Genomic DNA, 18839 nt, shown 5'->3' with positions numbered 1-18839 from the left:
GAAGAAAATATGGAACTCAAAATCCTATAAAAGTGAATGTTGAAAACTATCTTTACATTTAATTGGAAAAAAATAAAATACCATTAAGTGGAAAAAAGAAGAAAAAATAGCATTTTTCAGAGGGACAGCTTATGCCCATTACAGTTCTGCCTAGACTTAAATCTATTATCAATTCTCATAAATAGAATTAAGATGGCTTCAAAATTAAAGGAGTAATATCAAAACATTTTGGTAGATCACTTGGTGTACATGGTATTTATCTTGCTATTTGGCTCCATGAAAAACATTTTAACTCCTTATGGAATCTTCTCCAGTGATATTAAGATGTCATTTGGATTTTATAAGTATATGCCAAGGGAAGGGACTGAAAGGCTTAAGCCTGAATCTTGAGGTCACAATAAACCAATAAAATAAGGCAATATCTACACATACCTTGCTTTCCATCAGACAAGACATATCAAGCAAAAAGTTATCAAGAGAAGACCGTAGCTGAATGTCATTAAAAACATCATGAAACCAAGCTGAATAGTAAGAATACATTTAAAGCAATTAATACTTATACAATGTCAGTCTTCATGTACAGTCACTACTATAAAAATAAACTATAACAGATTTGAAAAGTATTCTAACAAAAACCTATACAATATCAGGCCCATTGCCCTAAGGCAGCTATAGAAAGATGAACATTTTTTCACCAAAAAAGAAGAAAACTTACTGACATTCTTAGAGCACTTGCTGAACAGATCAGAAATTTATAGAAATACTTACAGAAAAAACAAACAGACATCACTTCAAAAGCAACTAAATAAATCAGTGGATAGACTGATGTGTTTGGAGTCAGAAAAGCCTTAGTTCAAATACAGCCTCAGATTCTTACCAGCCATGTGCTTCGTAAAGTCACTTAACCTCTGCCTCAGTTTCTTCAACTGTAAAAAATGGGACTAACAGCACCAATCTCCCAACATTATAAGGATCAAATGGCATAATATTTTGTAACACATAGTAGGCACCATATAAATGCTAACTATTATGATTATCAAAAAGTAAAAGTAAAGGATTATAACAATTACATGCTAGTGGATTAGATAAGTTTAACCAAAACTGTTTAACTAATCAGTCTATGAAACAGCTAAAATCCAAGAACTAAATCAAAAGATCTCTTCATGAGCTATACCTGTATAAACCAAGCTAACAATACATGGACAAAGAAGAAAACAAAGAGCTAGGTTATTAGGATTTGTTCACAGAAATGGAGGGTTTTATCAAGTAATACCAAGTCATTGCTATCAGAAATTATGTAAAGTTCATCCTTGAGAAACTCAAATCATTGATTGATGCAGATTTTACAAGGAAACAGAAAAAACTATGCAACATATCACTGCAGGCTGCAAAAAAGCAGTATCTACCAAATACTCAGAAAAACTCAATTAAGTAGCCAGAATATAAGAAGCCCACTATCCTCCACAAAAGGCAGATGAAGTGTGCTTCCCACATCTTGTCAGAGAGACTTTGGAATGGAAGTGAAGAAAATTACAAACCTACAGACACAGACAATGTATCAATTTCTTTTTACCAGAGTATACTTATAGGGAAGTCTTAAATTTGCTCTTTAGGAAGGGAAAAATTTTAATGATGTGGAAAAAGGATTAATGAAATATTTTTTAAATATACAGAAAAAGAGAGAAAGAAGTTCAGAAAGAGGCATAGACAAGGAGGAAAATTTTGATAGATCTTAATATATATTTTAAAACTATGTAGCAGAAATTCAAAGTTTCATATATAATCCTCTTTTCTGTTTTTCATTGAAAGAAAAAAGGGAAAACGAGGAAGAAAGCAAACATTTATTAAATTTTTACTATGTCCCAGGCACTGTGCTAAGTGCTTTACAAATATTATTTCATTTGAGCCTCACAACAATGCAAGGTAGATGCTATTATGATCCCCATTTTACAGTTGAAGAAACTTGAGGTAGACAGAAGCAGACTTGCCCAGGGTCACACTGCTAGTAAGTATCAGAATCCACATTTGAACTAAGGTCTTCCTGATTCTAGGACCAGCACTCTACCCACTGTGTTACTTAATCACCTTCTTTATATACTGAAATGCTCATGTTTGTTAAGTCCATAATAAAAAAGAAAAAAATTTAAATAAATTGACAATAAGCAAATTCTCATACTATAAATGTAAATCCAAAAAAATCCTTGAGAATTTAACAAACAGTTCCAGGTAATATGACCAACAAGATGGAGGAGTAGACATTTTCTCTCTGATGCTCACAACTTCTTAAACCTCTCATAAGAATTATGAGGAAAAAATAAAGCAATATCAGTTGTCTCCACAGGCACCAAGAACCCTAAATGAGGTATATTTAAAAAAAAAAACACCTCATGAACTAATGCATAGAGGGCTAATCTCTAACTTTTAATGAATTCACTTAGCACCCCGTCCCTCACCACCCATGACACTCAAAACATCATCTTCTAATTCAAACTCTTCTTGTCTTCCAGCTGCTAGCAGACTCCTTCCCAAAACTACTTTGTATTCACTTCATACATATTATGAATATGTTTATACATATATGTAGATATAGAGCACATATATATGTGTGTGTACATACAAACACATCATTCCTCCTTTAGGATATAAGCTCAGTGAAGGCAGGAAATGTCTCCTTTTTGCTTTTGTGTCTCTCAACTTGTTGACTGATTGATAAGCTCTCTATCGACAGTGAAATAAATCAAAACCATATGGCAACAGGATGAAGAACATATTCTACCCTTCCATCCTCTTTGCTACTAGTTATCGCAAAGATGCTGTCAGTGTATCTACAGAAGAGGAGTTTACATTCCTCTTTACTTTTATGTTACTTCTTATAATTACATTGCTTTTTGCTCAATTACAAAAGGCAATCCTTTCATCTCATTTCATAATCATTTCATAATCCAGCAAACATTAAACATAAAACAAAAGTTACCTCAAGACTGTTTCTATGTGAACTTCAAATATAAAAATAATGATAATCAGATTTGATATTAATAAAATACTTTAAGCTTTGTAAAACATTTTACACATACTTGACCCATACAACAATCCTCTGAGGTAGGCACGCTTATTAGTCCCATTTTACAGATAAGGAAACTGAAACTAAGAGAGATCAGATCTCACACTTACAAGAACTTAGTTTCTGAGATGGGGCTTAAGTCCAAGTTTTCCCAACTCCAAGCCCAGACCATTCTGTCTGTAAACGGTGAGTCATTAATCTACTAACTTGGGCAAAAAACTGATCTCAGAGTCTGAGATAGAGCTAAAATTCCAGGTGGGTGTTAAGAAACATCAGAAAAGAAAGTTAGAAGGATTCAAGACAGATAACTTCAGAAACTAACTCACATTAGTTACTCAAATGAAATTTATTTTTAAATAGAATTACAATTACTCTATACACCAATGTCAAACTCCACTCAGAAAAATTAAAACAAGAAGTCCCATCAGCACAAAAACGTACTTCAAAAGAATTGCTGGTAATAAAATACAGACCATATGTGGACTAAAGCCTTTTGGGAACTTTAAATATAAAAATGGCAACGTGGAGTTTACATTAAACTGTACTCGGAAAAGTATGTACACACTAACAATATAATGCTGGGATTATATAGACTACCACAAACAAAACGGTATGTTTCTACCTCCCTCCAAGTTACAAACATTTGTAAAGCTAAAACTATGATAGGAAAGACATCTGTACTTATCTAAACAGTTATTGATAATCTGTTTATAAAACGCAAAAGCAGAATCCATAATTGGCCAGGATAAATTTCGAAAGAAATATCTGATAAAGATTTCCTCATTGAAAACAGAAGCAAGAAGGCTAAAGACTCAGGATGTTTTTCTACAGATAATTTTTTAAGCTGTGTGTGAGACTTCTTCATGAATTTCTTTATGATGTATTTAAGAATAGGAATCTGTAAAACAGCTTAGGTATAGAACTGTTAGGGTTTTTTTGCAATTCCTTTATGAAGGGGACATGTTCTTATATTAAAGTTTATTCATCATACTTATTGAGTAATTGTCCTGTGGAAGATACTCTGGAGGATTCAGACACGTTAAGACAAAGTTCTCATCTTCAAAGAACTTACAATATAATAGAGAAGTTTAGGCATATATACAAATAAATATAATACAAAATAGTACAAAAAAGTGTTATAAGAGTAGTACAATGTGTTTCATAAGTTGAGGAGAGAATCAAATAGGCTTTTTTGGCACATGCCCAGTCTACCGAACCCCATCCTAAGTAGATGTCTCAAACTGCTGTTCATACGATGCAATCAAGATATGTCATATGTCATACGCTGAGATATCCTGCAGCAGAAATATCACTCTCAGCCTGCAAAACGCAAATGCAGCAGAACCAGAATTACTGGGATATGCAAATGTCCAACATAGTAGTACCAGAGAGCATAAATGGACCTAAGCAGATACAAGCCAGGTAAACTTGTGTTGCCTTTCCTGATTCCTTACCACTTAGCTAATAATGCTTTGCTCCCCAAAAATTACCTTGTATTTGTTTTCATATATACATATATATGGACCTATGGCCTCTCCAACAGAACATAAGCACCTTAAGAGAAGGACGTATTTTACTTCTTTCTGTCTTTGTATATACAGCACTTATCACATCACCTAACACACAGGATGTTGCTTGATCTTTCCCCAGTACAATGCATTCTTCCTCTCCTAATCATGCTCATTTACTCCACTGTCAATGAATCTAGAATCAGTATGAACCCTTTTTTGTTAACGACCCTTAAGCTGATGCTGGATTTGTCTCCAAAAGCTTCTAGGATACCTTAATTACACTTCCACTTACTGGCACATACTTATGCAGGAACGGTAGTTATTTCTACTACGATTGTGGCTTAATAATCCCTGCAGATCTGGGTATTTACCCCAACTACTGAGACAGTTTAAGAGTTCTTAATCCAAAAAACAGAAAAAGGAAATATATGTAGCATTAAAAAGCTTTTCTGTGGCTTTTTTACATGGAAAATGCAAACAGTACTTAGATGACTTGTTATTTTCTAGCATCCTCTATTTGCAACAGTTACCATTTACTCACATTATCAACTGAATCAAATGAGCTGTGATATATACTGTTATTAGCTGTATAAAATTTTTTTAAGTTCTTCCTTTACAACTTTACAAATCATCATGTTCTTCAAAAGAAAAATGGCAATATTAATGGCTTGTTTTAGATTTCAATCTTAAAATGTAAATAACTAAAAATATCTAAAGACCACGGAGTCATAATCTCTCACTAGAGAAAAAGTAGTTCTGTCTGAGGTGGTAAAGAAGGGCTTCATGCAGGAAGCATAATCTGAAATCCAGCTCCCATCAGCACTGGCTGTACCCCATGCCTGGAATGCTCTCGTCCTCACTTCTGTCTCTTAAAATCTCTGGCTTCTTTCAGCACTCAGCTCACATGGTGACTTCCACCGAATTTCTTTCCCAGTCCCCTCAGCTGCTAGAGCCTCTCAAGCTCCTTCCACTTCTAAATCTGTCATTCTGTGATTACTTCTGGTCAATTAAAAGAACTTGGTGTTAGAAACTATTCTGTAAAACCAACCTCCTCATTTTTACAGATGAGAAAATCAGTGACTTACCTAAGGTCACAAGACAGTAAATAGGAAAGCTGGGCTTTGAAAGCTCATCCCATGACTGCAAGTCTAGCATTTTTTTTTCCTACTATACTGACTACTGTGTCTAGCACTTTTTAATGTACTTTGGAAAAAAGTAAGTTGACAGAGATAGTACTGCATCCTAATGCTGGGGTACGGGAGCTGGAACCCCCCCAACTTTCCCATGAATGTCAGGAACCCAGCCCCTGAACCCGGATCCCTGGCATTACCCTGAGGCATCTGGCTCATCCAGTATAATTCTTTCAACTATCCTTTCACTGTGGCCCCCACCCAACCCTCTATTCTCCCACCCCAGGCTACTTCCCATTTCTTAATCCCATCTAGACCCCTTTCTCTGTTTCCTCTAGACCACCCTGGCTATTTGCCACTCCTTAATCCCATCCAAATCTTCCTACAATCTTTTTCCATATAAAAATATCCATCTTATCCTCATGGAATGTGCAGACTCACTAGAAGTCTGGTCCACTGTTTTGGTGTCACAAATAAACTTGCTGCTTGGATTGAAAGAAGGCTCGAGTGGTCAAATTCTTTTGAGGTGGACCCGTGCCCTTTCCCCTTGCATCTCAAGGTTCCCAGCACCCCTAGACTACAACACTAGCAAATGGTATGTTCTAAGAAATCAATAATAGCTGAAAGTTATATATTTCATTAGCAAATAAAGCATTACAAGTAATATAAACATCAACACATGCCAAGCACTGTGATCTCTGAGTCAAAGAATAGAGACGTTTTAGTTGCTTTTTTACCATTAATCCAAACTGGCCTCCAGAATAGCTGGACTACACAATGTTTTCTATTTGCTGGACAGATTATCATAGTGAACGATCCAGATCCTGTTTTTCACGATTAATATTCATCATGACCTCAACATTCATCTTCAAAAGGGGCATGAATTCTCTGTAATGTGCAGGGACAGTTTTTGCTTCCCTCTGACACTTTCATAAGTCTAAAAACTGATAACTAGCCCTTTGTCATTTTTATGCATCTGTAACAATAATGCTACTGGCCGCCACTGTGGCTGTGTAAGGCCACTAACACCAGCACACAGGAGGGCTACTAGCACAGGTTCTTTGATCTGCTTTTCTAAGGAAAGCAACTTTAAGGGGTTTGTAATCTCACTTTAATTAAACATACATGCATCACTCACTTAGTTCAGGGGAAAAAGTCAGCACCCTGAACTTCAGAGCAAATACAAACAGAAATTACGAGCAGAAATCATATAAACAGAGCAAAATGACACAAATCAGCACAGGGGGCTTCCATCTGTCCATAGCAATATATACATAGTCACCAGAGAGAAGCACCAGCATCTGGGTTTTTCAAAGCCAGGGTGCTCCTTAATGGCTACCCAGAGTCTCCACACCAACACTCTTCCAATGAGTGAGCCCCCAAACAAAACCTCTCCTCCTGCAGTTCTGAGAGTTCTAGCTTAACAGCTGCCCTCAGAGTATATATACCCTTTTTCAGGGCCTGAGGGTTTCACACCTCTCAAGGCCTTCACACCTCTCCTGACCTAATTAGCAAAAGGGTGTGGGCCTTTCTACAAACAAAGGCAAAACTCAATCAAAGGCACTTGACTGCCTTAGTGCTGAAGATGACTCCAAAAAAAAAAAAGTAAAAAGTCCCACTTTGGTTGCCCTTACAGTATCCAAGAAAAATTTAGTTTAATATTATTTATTTCATGTGTTCACTCAAAGTTTATCTTAGAATCATGGAATTCTAGCACTAAAGGGTTTCTTGGAGATTATCTAGTCCCACCTCCTCTTTTTGAAGATGAAGAAATAAGGCTTTAAAGGATCAAGATGGTCATGGCCCTAGCGCTGGCTGGTAGCAGAGTTAGGAATACAGCCTAGATCTCTTAACTTCCAATCAAGGAATCTTTCCACAATTCCTATTGCATCCTATCAGTGTTCTCTGAGAGGCCTAGAAGCTGTGTTACCACACCTAAAGATGAGAAGATCCTCTGGGGACAAGACTTCATGAAGATCTTATTTTGCCTGGAACTGGACAGTTAGATAATACAGCTCTTTTCTTCCTTTTTTTTCTTTCTTCCTTTCTTCCCTTCCTCCCTCCCCCCTTCTCCTCCTTTCTACCTTCCCTCCTTCCCTTCTTTCTTCCCCTTCAGAAATATCTCAAGGTATCTTGGGGTTTACAGGCTAGATTTCTTTTTTAAGGATCATGCCTCAAATCCAAATCACTCTGGCTCTTCACTGGTTGGCCAACAACAGGTCCCAGGGCAAACCCCATCTTAATCAGTGAGTGGGCATTGCCTCAGTCAAACTGAGACCTGCTAAAAGTCCAAGTTCTTCCACGCTTATGGGGCCATTTCTAGTAGTCCCTATGTGTATTTGGCCACTGGACCAAGATGGATCTGAAGAAGAAAGTGAGGCTGGTGCCTTTGCATAGCCTGCCCTCACTTAAATCCAATTCATTTGCATATCATGGCATCACCTCCATGATGTCATGAACAAAAGACAAACAACAACAATTCTGCCTGCCATCACTGTTATCTATCCATTAGTCCTACTGTCACTATTAAGGAAGAAAGACAACTCAGTGGTGACAGTTCATACTGGGCATATTCTAAAACACCAATGTTCCACATTAGTGAATTGCTGGTAGAGGTGTTGCTGGAAGGTAATTTGGAACTAAGCTCCAAAAATTACAGATCTCCGTCTCTGACCCAGGGATGCCATGATAAGGCCTTTATCTGAAAGAGATCAAAGATAGAAGAAAAGGTCCTAAATGTACAAAAATATCTCTAGCAGTTCTTTTGTGGTGGCAAAGAACTGGAAACAAAGTGTCCTTGACTGAGGAATGTTTGAAAAATTATGGTACATGAATAGAATACTATTATTCCATAAGGAAGGACAAAAGGATAGTTTAAAAGAAAGATAGGAAGAGCCATATGCAAAATGAAATGAGCAGAGCCAGAAAAATAATTTATATTACAATATCTACATTGTAAAAACAAATAATTATGAAAGACATAAAAACTCTAATCAACACAATGATCAACCATAATGCCAAATGACTGATGATGAAGAATGCTACCCAACTGCGACAGAGAGGTGATTGACTAAATTTGTAGACTGATATACATTTTTAGACATGACCAATGTGAGAATTTGTTTTGCTTAACTACACATATTGGTTACAAAGGCTTTGGTTTTCTTTTCTTTTTTTAAACCATGGGAGTTTGGGATGAGATCAGAGAGAGAGAAAATAAATGCTAAATATCTGTTAATTTTTTAAAAAGTAATTTTAAAAAGCAAGTTTTCCAATTGAGATAGATTAAATATCAAGCCCTTTATCATTTAAATTGCCATATCAAGCTACCTTCCATTAAACTGATTCCTCAATCCTGTTAATCCTTCCTCACTCGCTTAGTGGCAAACTGCACACCTATGATACCTTGTCATAAACTTTTTATCCTCTTCTGATTAACACTACTCGGATAAAGCCTGGCTCCAAATCATGACTGTATTCTTTGCAGCATCTACTCTGTTCTAAAAAAAACACTCTCACATCCTCAAACTTTTGAACCAACATTCCTCCCACCTCCTCACTTTAACAGAATCCTGGCTTTTCCCTAAGAAGACTACATTCCTTGCAGTCCACTCCTTTGGAGGCTACTCCCCACTGCCCTTGACCTTCAATGCTAGAAAAAGGAATACTCCTTGTTCCTACCATTACTTCTATTGATTCTAAAACTGTAGTCCAGGGACCCATTAAGGTTGGATGGTGTCTTATCTAAGCTTTGTGTCTCCATTAACACTTATAACAGTACTTTGGATAGAGTAGGTATTTAATAAATGTTTGTTTAATGAATGAGTGCATCACTGTTTTTTTTTTACTTTTTCAAAAGCAATGATATTTTCTCAAAGAAAAAACTCATCTGGTAATAACAAAGTGCTACAACCTGAGAAGCACTTAGTAAATATTTTTCTATTTATTTTCTTTTAAACTGTTTGCTAGTCTATGTCCCTTAGTGACAAAGTATTATCCCTGCTACACAGTGTAGTCCAGAAAACTTAAAACTACATTAAGAATTTTGGGACACCCTGTCTTGTACCTTTTTTCCCATCGTGACATGGAGTAAATGTTTTTAAAATTTTGTCAGATACCTATAAGTTCAGGTTCTCAGTATATTCTACCAAGACCATCACAAAAGCCCCCAAATAATCTCCTTGCTTTGGGTCTCTTCCCTCTCCAATTCATTCCTAAAGCACAGATCAAACCATTTTCATTCCTTTGTTCAAGATGTTCCTACTATAATGAACTTGTAGGAGAATGTGGGCAAAAGAGCCATAGGATGGTCAGGGATGGGTGAGTTACAATCTGCATCATTGGACAGAACTTCCAAGTCAACAAACTCACAAATCCATTTGAATATTGAATGAAAATCCCCACTACCTACTATATACAGCTGGGTACACAGTAGGCATTTAATAAATGCTTATGGAATGAATAAATTACAATTTCTAAATTACATTTATTTAAAAACAATTTCACTTTGCTCCTGTTTATGGACAAATGGGATGACAAAATTTTTCTCAAAGAAAAGAAATAAAAATATCTTTTAAAGTCTGTGGTTTTTATTTCTTAACAAACTATTTATGCCACATTTATGCCACAAAGGGTATCATTAAAATATCAAAACATGAATATGATGGAAAGTTACATTTACCACTTTCATACAATCTTGCTTAGTATCACCATTATAAATATAAAATTAAGTATAAAATCTGAGTTTAGCAAAATGTTTTTTTCCATCAATTTATAAAGGTTTCATCTCTAGTATGGATTAGAACTATTTTTTAACTTGTTTTTGATAAAGCATTTTTCCTCTAACCATGCTGGAGTCATCTGATTTACATAAATTTTAGTAAAGAACTATGGAAATTTTAAAATACATAATTAAAATGTCACAGATCACTTAACCTATTCTGTCAAAACAGAGAACATTTAACTCTTGCTTCACTTCCTTTAAAAGAAATTCTATTTACTTTATTTTTCCCAACAGGAAAAAAAAATCAGTACAGTAAACTTTCAAGTTACTTCCCTAATCAAACTTTAAAATGATTTTGGTTAACCACAAATTGACTCAAGTATTTAAGCATTTTTCTGAATGTATTTTACTGGAACACTTCTGAAAATATATAATAACGCCATATAGTAATTATGTAACTGTTCTATAGAATTATAAATTATCTCACTGATTAGTCTTTACAGTCATTTCACAGATAAATAGGGCAGCTTTTCCCCCTATAAATTAGATCCAAAACTAACTTGATGCATTTCTAGTTTAAAGTAGCTATTCTGTAAATAGCTCTTTTATTTAGGATTAAAACACAACCATAAAAAGATTTTGTTAATTACATTTTGTTAAATTGCATCACATAAATCCATAAAGTTACAACCTGCCAACCTTACTTTCAAACATCCTGAAATGATTAACAAAAAATATACTTTTCAATAGACTCTGAAAATTCAGAAGCATATTAGATTAACTGTGGTTTTAAACATTTTTAACCTTTTTTACTATTCACTTGGATGACCAAAGTATTTAGAATACCCCAAACATAAAATAAACTTATTTTCTTCCCAACCCTCTCAGACATGAAATGTCATTAAATTATTAAGTAAAATCTAAACCAAGTTTATTACATACATTTTCAAAACCAAAGACTACGTATTTTCTAATTCCACAGCTTTTCCAGAGGACTTATTATTATCCCAGACAACACTGGTATTCAAAGGCGAGGGAATAAATGCTATAAATGAGGTAATGAGACACAAACAACATTATGCTACATTAATAAATTAGGGTGCAAATATTCCATAAGGTGAGAGGAGTTTACACTGGTGCTCTTAAAATTCTTGCTCAGTACCTAGAAGCTAATGTCTTCATCTCCACCCTCGTCATTTTCCTTATACCTTCCCTTGCCCCCCTCACCTTACCCCATACTGCACCAATTTCTACCTTTTTCTAATATAATCAAATCACCATCTTTATGACTTCCTGGACCATAACTCCTTTCCTTGTCCACCACTCCCCCATATGTGTTGTTTCCTTCCCTTACACTGTAAGCTCCTTGATGGCAAGGACTGTCTGCCTAGATTTATATTTTTATCTCCAGCATTTGGCTCTTCGAGGAGTCACAGGATCATAGATTTAGAACTAAAAGGGACCCAGGAAGCCATATAGTGTAACACTTTCATTTTACTGATGAGGAAAGTGATCACTTGCTTAGGGTCACCCAGTTACTAAGTGTCTGAGGCAGTATCTGAACCTAGGTCTTTCTGATTCCAAGTCCAGTGCCCTATCCACTACATCATGCTTTCCTTTATTAATTTATTTATTAAGTAGTTTCTTTTTCACCAAATGCTTCCTTCCCTGGCAAGCTTCTGAATATAGATCCTTCAGAATTGCTTTTTTTTTTCAAGTCTGGACCTGTGATTTCATGAGAGTAGGGAACTTCCTCCAGCAGCCTACGTTAGGGCCCTCAGACACAGCCACTAGCTGACACAGTAGAGAGAGCACTGGACCCAGAATCAGGGAGACGAACTCAAATACTGCCTCAGACATGAACTAACTGTGTAACCATGGACAGGTCACTTAAAAGCCACCTGCCTCAATCTTTAAAAAATTAGGATAATACCAGCACCCACTTCCCAGGGCTCTTGGGAGGATCAAACGAACTATTTGTAAAGTGCCTTGTAAACATAAATGCCAGCTATTTAGTGACTCGCCCATCATCACAGAAATAGCATTTGAACCCAGGTTTTCTTGACTTCAAAGACAACCCTCTATCCATTATACCATGTTCTCTCTCTGTAGAAAACAGATTAGGAAATTAATTTCAAAATAAAATACAGCATTGAAAAATCACTTACTGTCTTATTCCGTAATCGAATTATGTCTGAAACAGAGCCAGCTCCACAGTATTCCATAACAATCCAAAGGTCAGTGTTCTTAAAGTAACTGCCATAGTACTTTACAACATAGGGGCTGAAGAGAAACAAAAAACGATTAAAACTTTATAAATTCCAGAAGTAGAGATTTCCCCCAATAAATGGTATGTTAAACACATCATGATGTTACAAGTGAATGTCATTATCTGAATTACATCAATTCTGCACAGTTAGGCTTTAATCCATGAATGGAATTAAATAAGATCATAAACCATAGGAACAAATTTCCAGTTGTTTACGTCATTCCCAAGATAATATAGACTTAATTTATATAAATTCTATATTCTACTAATCAAATACACATTATGACAATAGAATTCCAGATAATATTTAACATAATTTAACATAAAGCACCTAAAGACACATTTTATAACCACTACCTCTGGAGTATAGACCCTCTACAGACATATGGTTTCAATGAAATATTAACATTCAAATAAAAAAAGATGCTATTTCAGGATTGCTACCAACAAAAAAAAATACTCTCTCCTACTTTGTCCTTTGAAAATTCTGGGTTTTAATGCATTTTAGGAAATTACACAGTACTTTCAAGTATTTTCAATAATCCTGAACTAGGAAAAAATCCATCTCTAACACCAGATTCTCCTAGTGGTGCCACGTGAATGAGATTCATGGAATAGAACAACTTCCAAAGAATTAAAGTCACAAACAATTCACAGGACAAGAGAAAGGCACACGGTATGCAAAAGGAGCCTACAACAATTGCCAAAAGCATCTTCAACGATAAAAGGAGCAAACAGTACATGTTACCAAGAAAAGAGAGGGGTAAGATATCAAGGATGACAAGAGAGGGATAATGCCCTGGAATCCTACAGGTGGGGGGAAAAAAGAGAACTGAAAATTCAAATGAATGTGTTTATGTGCTTTTTGGAAGTTTTATGGTAGAACATGAACACCAGCAGGACAGGATGAGAAGGTATAGAATGATTTTGATCTGCATCACTGAACACAGATTGTCATCAAGTCCAAAAAAGATCTGTACGTTCCCAAACAAAAGCACAAACTCATCCAAAATATTTTTGAAGTTTTTAAAGTATTATGTACTCAAAAGTCAACATAACTAGCATTAAGAACCTACTATGAACAGAGCAAGATATAAAGAAACTAAAAAAAAAAAAGTCCCTGCTCTCAAGGTGCTCACAAGTCCAACAGGAGAAAAGACAACATATAAACAATTATGTACAAAGAGATATATACAGGATAAGGTACTCAGAGGTAAGATTAAGGACAGGGAAAGACTTCTTGGAAAAATAAGACTTTACATGAGACATGAAGGAAGCCAAAAGAAGCTAGAAGGCAGAGATCAGAAGAAAGAGGATTCCAAGAATGGGGGACAGCCAGTAACAATGCCTGGAGTCAGAAGATGGAATAGTTAAGGAGGACAGGGTCACTGAAGCAAAGAGCACAAGGAAGAGAATAAAGTGTAAGAAGATTGTAAAGGTAGGAAAGAACTAGGTACTATGGGGGGTGGGAAGAGAGGAGTGTAAAGGCTATGTAGTACTCTGTGGAAAAGAGGAATTTACTGGAATATCAATAAGGTGCCTCTTTTCAGGGACTGGAAGACATTTTAGTGCCTTATTTGTGTGTCTGAGCTCTTATAAGTCTACTAAAACTTCTGGTTTTTGTGCAGCTGAATAAAGGCTGCCCTATACCTGATATGTTTTTAACACCCTGAATGCTTTTAAAGAGCTCAAGACTCTCTTACCCACTTTTTAAAGGAGAGCTACAACTGAGCCATGCCAAAAGTATAGTACAAGATTTTCCTATAGCAACTCTGGGTGTGGACATCAAGCCAAAGAGAAAAATTGGCCTTCTTGCAATAAGCCCCCAGAACTGTATTTTGTTCAAGTAAGCCTAAAGTCTTAGGGAACCCTGAGCCACAGTAAACATATAAATTGTGTATACCTAAAACAATTACCATAAGATAAAAGATGTTAAGTGACATATCCAGTAAATGATATAGAGTAGTTCAGGGAGGAAAATGATCATAACAAAGTAGCCTAGGAAGACTCCACGGAGCAGGTGGGACCACAACTGAACCTTTAAGGAAGGGCTAGATTTCTAAATGTGGAGAGTTAGAAGGCATTTCAGGCAAGGAAAAACATCAAGAGTGCCAAGATGCAATGTACAAAGTATGTTTGGGAGACAGGTAAATCAGATTATTTGAAATAAGTGTCATGGGAGATGATGTAGGAGAAACACTTAAGTCTATAGAGAAAGTCTTAAATGAAAAGCTTAGGAATGTAGATTGTATTCTCTAACAAACAACTAGGATTTTTTGGGGAAAGAGTAGACGTGTACAAAATGCTGGTTCCAAAAGAATAATCTCCATCTGCTGGCTCTATCCCTTTTCACCCCCATGTCTGGAATGTTTTCCTACCTCCTGACTTGCCTGGTTTCCTTCAAAACTCACCTCAGATCTTACCCTCTGCAGGAAGCCTTTCAAGATTTTCCTCCTCCACATGCACTGTTAGTGTTTTCCCTCTTTGATTACTTTTCATCCACTCTGTATATAACTTGTATGAATATATTTGTTTGCATGTTGTCTCCCCAACTGGACTGTGAACTCCTTGAGGACAAGGAACATGTTTTTGTCTTACTTTGTATCTCCAGCATTTATCACTGTGCCTGACACATAGTCAGTGTTTAATAAATGTTTGTTGACTGACTGATTGACTGGTATCAATGTATAAAACAGACTGGAGTGTGGAGAGACAACAGGAAGGATAAATAGAAAACTTCTGCAAATAAAAAGCTGGTAAAGATGTGTGGGACTCACTTATCTCAGAGCTAGGCAGGCACATCCCCACAGAGTTCTAGGGGTATTCCTGAGCCATCATGGTACCTTTCTCTTCTCAAACATCACTGGCTCAAGTCCCCAGCACTTACGTTCTTCCTACTGTTAGGTGTCGGTGACTAGTAGCCCCATTTCATTTTACCAAATAAAATCAATTAGCTTTTACAAAAGGGTATTTACTTTGAAATAACAAGAATAGAAGTACAAACGTGTCCCCCTAATATCCTGGGGTCATACTCTCCTTTCTACTACCTTGATCTCTGGGTAGAGTGGGCTCAGATTTAATGGAATTTGTTCACAGCAGCTAGTTCCACCAAGTTCATGACATCACCGCCGAAAGAATACTTATGGTGCTGGTTGCTAATTACGGCATCAATGCTAAGCTAGCTGCAAAACTTGGCATAGATTCTATTCCCAGGCTCTTATGAGACGCTTGGGCTTTCTGGACTTAGATGGTACATTTTCCTGACATTTCAAAATTCACAAGACTGTAGCCTCCAGTCCTTTCACTCAAAACAAAGAATAAAAGTCAAGGCAGCCAGAAAGCTACGGTTCAAACTTATTAGTCTATATGTCGGCAACAAAGGGTGAGGGCCCAAGTCCTTTCCTCTTCTTATACTGCCTCTCACTGGATGCCATCAGCAAAGGATTCAAGGAAACACATCTAAACAAGAGAGAGGGGAAAAGACTGATTAAGGCCTTTTGAAGGTTACTCAAGCTCTGGTTAGACTAGAACCAGTAACAGAGTGTCTCTGCATGCTCCAAGGTCTCTTCAAGGCACTTCAATTATACAGCATCCCAACTCTTCTGTAAGCAGGTTTCTCAGTCTCTTCTATACAGCAAACTGTGTTAACCAAGCAGGATAATGCACTCTGCTCATGTTAATAAGGACTGGGCTTTTTGGTCAGTCCTTAATTACAGAAACAACACAAAACAACATCAAAACTCAGATTAAATGCAATGTTCACTCCTGGTTCCAGAGTAATGGTGTCGGAAAACACGTTTCCCCTCCTCTCAACTGTTGTTGTTTTGTTCTTCATTTTCAAAGAGGAAAAATGATATCACAGGTGATGTTTTGACTTGAACTAGATTTAAGTGAGGCAGAGCTGCAAAAAGTCCTCAGCTTCACTCTTTCTTCCAGAGTCACTGAAGTCCAGTGGCAAAGCAAAAGTCAGAAGAATGACTATAGATGACCCAGGATGCATCTTGGGGTCTTCAATGTCTGACCAAGCTCTAAGTACTCCACAGCACCTACTTCAGACATCTTCATGGACATTGGAACGAACTGTTCTCATCTGCCCATTCCACTGGGGAAAATCTTCACAAGCTTGGGATATACATCCTCCCCCAACAGGTTTAAGGCCTATTAGTCACCCTCAATTTGATTTAGCCTGTCTACTGAGATGGTTCACCAGGGTGAGGCTGCTAAGCATGCTACAGCTTCTTGAAGTCACACATGAAAGCTGACTGAAGGTGGACACCAAAGGTAGATGAGCAGCCCTGAAAAAGACGTGGCAGCCCCCACAACACAGGTACTAGTCCTCTTTGTGCACCCCATACACTCTCCTCTCAGCAGAGCTATAGACTACACATGAAGAATATTGCATAAATTGTCAGATTCAGTCAACTGTTATTTGTATTGCTTAACTGCTTTTCTTTGTTACAATGCAAAACTATATGGTAGCATAGTTATTAGGAAGTGACAACAGTATAAAAACATCTTCAATAAAGCTTTATTAAGGGAAAAAATAATTAAGGGTCACCTCCACATCTTGATAACCAGTGAATTAAGGCTTTAGTGGAGGTTCTTAAAGGTTTGGGAAGACCAAAATAGTTTTCAGAACTGACCCAGCAGACACTAAGGGACTTTTCTTCTTTGGAAATTACTCTTCAGTTATAGTAATTGTTTCTATCAGCATAATTAAATGAATTGACTGAAAACTTCAAAAAGAAAAAGATTAAAGCAAATATCCAAGTATGAAGTTTTGAATCCAGGAAGTGAGAATAAAAAGGAAGGTACAGATACAAGAGGTATTTCAAATGAAGAACACACAACACTTTGGTGACTGAAGGTGTGTGAGAAGGAAAGTAGAATCAAGATTGATGTCAAAGTTCTAAGCTTGAATTTTAGAAGACTGGTATCATTGGGGCAGCTAGGTGGGGCAGTGAGTAGAGCACCGGCCCTGGAGTCAATGGGACCTGAGTTCAAATCTGACCTCAGACACTTGATACACTAGCTGTGTGACCTTAGGCAAGTCACTTAACCCCAACTGCCCTGCCCTCTCCCCTCCAAAAAAAAAAAAAGAATGATATCACTGACTGACATTAAAATATGAGATGCAAAGTGCTAATTTAGAGAAAGAATGACAAGTTCACTTTCAAACATGTTTAGTATTATGTTAAAGCAAGCTGAAATGCTTATATGTTGTCTATTCAATTTGCAATGTCCAGAAAGAAGCTAGGAAATATGAGATAGGTCAGGAAGGAGATACATCTTTAGCAGTCACATGAATAGAAACAACAGGCAAAGCCATGAGAGCAGATAAGACATCCTAGGTAAAGAACAGAGAGAAAGAAATCAGGAGCCAAGAATAAGCCTTGAAATACATCCATGTTACAAAGGGAGAGAGGAAAAACTACTCACATCCCAACAAAGTTGCACATGTAGAAGGGATGCCATGTCCTCCCTAAATAAAGCCATCTCTGTCTCTTCCTCCCCACCACTATAGCAAATTATCTTTCCCCCTATTATTGTCATATAGCACATATCCCTCAGATATTCTCCTACCAGACATATTCTCCTACATCTTTCATGACACTACTCACTTCTGGTTCTCCTCCTTCATTTCTGATTGCTTCTTATCATCTCTTTTGCTGCTTCAACATTCATTCCTACTCCTTAACCACAGATGTCCCCGAAGTCTCTGTTCTAGAGGTTCTCTTCTTTCCTCTTTCTCCATTCTCTTCTTGAGCTTACCAGCTCTCATGAGTTCAATTATCATGTCTATGCAGAAGAATCTCATATCTATATATCTAGCCTTCATTCATCTCTCTCTTGATTGTTTTCAGTTTAGCACTTAAAATCTTTCAGTCTGGATCCAGCCTTCCTTTTAAGATTTCATGCATGCTACCAGCTAGCCTAATTGGCCTATAAACCTGGTTCTCCATTCCCCACTTCCATGCCTTTGCAAAGGCTTTCTCCTATCCCTGAACCATCCCTTCTCCCTTTTCCCACCTTTTAGAATCTCTAGCTCATGTGTCATCTCCTAAAGGAAGCCTTTTCCTAATCAGTTAAGATCTTCCTCCTATGTAAAAAAGTAATATGGGATCACAGATCCAGAGATGGAAGG

The 18839-nt window shown here is 36.8% G+C and overlaps 1 protein-coding gene across 1 annotated transcript in view; it reads right to left on the bottom strand.

Annotated features, from left to right (window-relative positions):
• STK3 (serine/threonine kinase 3) overlaps positions 1-18839 on the bottom strand; it is a 492549-nt gene that overhangs the window by 405699 nt on the left and 68011 nt on the right. The window contains exon 4 of the mRNA XM_036757214.1: positions 12594-12708. Coding sequence (XP_036613109.1) covers positions 12594-12708 — 115 coding nt within the window. The remainder of the gene's footprint in view (positions 1-12593; positions 12709-18839) is intronic.

Source organism: Trichosurus vulpecula, chromosome 1 (genome assembly GCF_011100635.1).
Source record: "Trichosurus vulpecula isolate mTriVul1 chromosome 1, mTriVul1.pri, whole genome shotgun sequence".
NCBI lineage: Eukaryota > Metazoa > Chordata > Mammalia > Diprotodontia > Phalangeridae > Trichosurus > Trichosurus vulpecula.
Note: the sequence above shows the minus strand (reverse complement) of the source record. Positions and strands in the feature narration are given on the sequence as shown.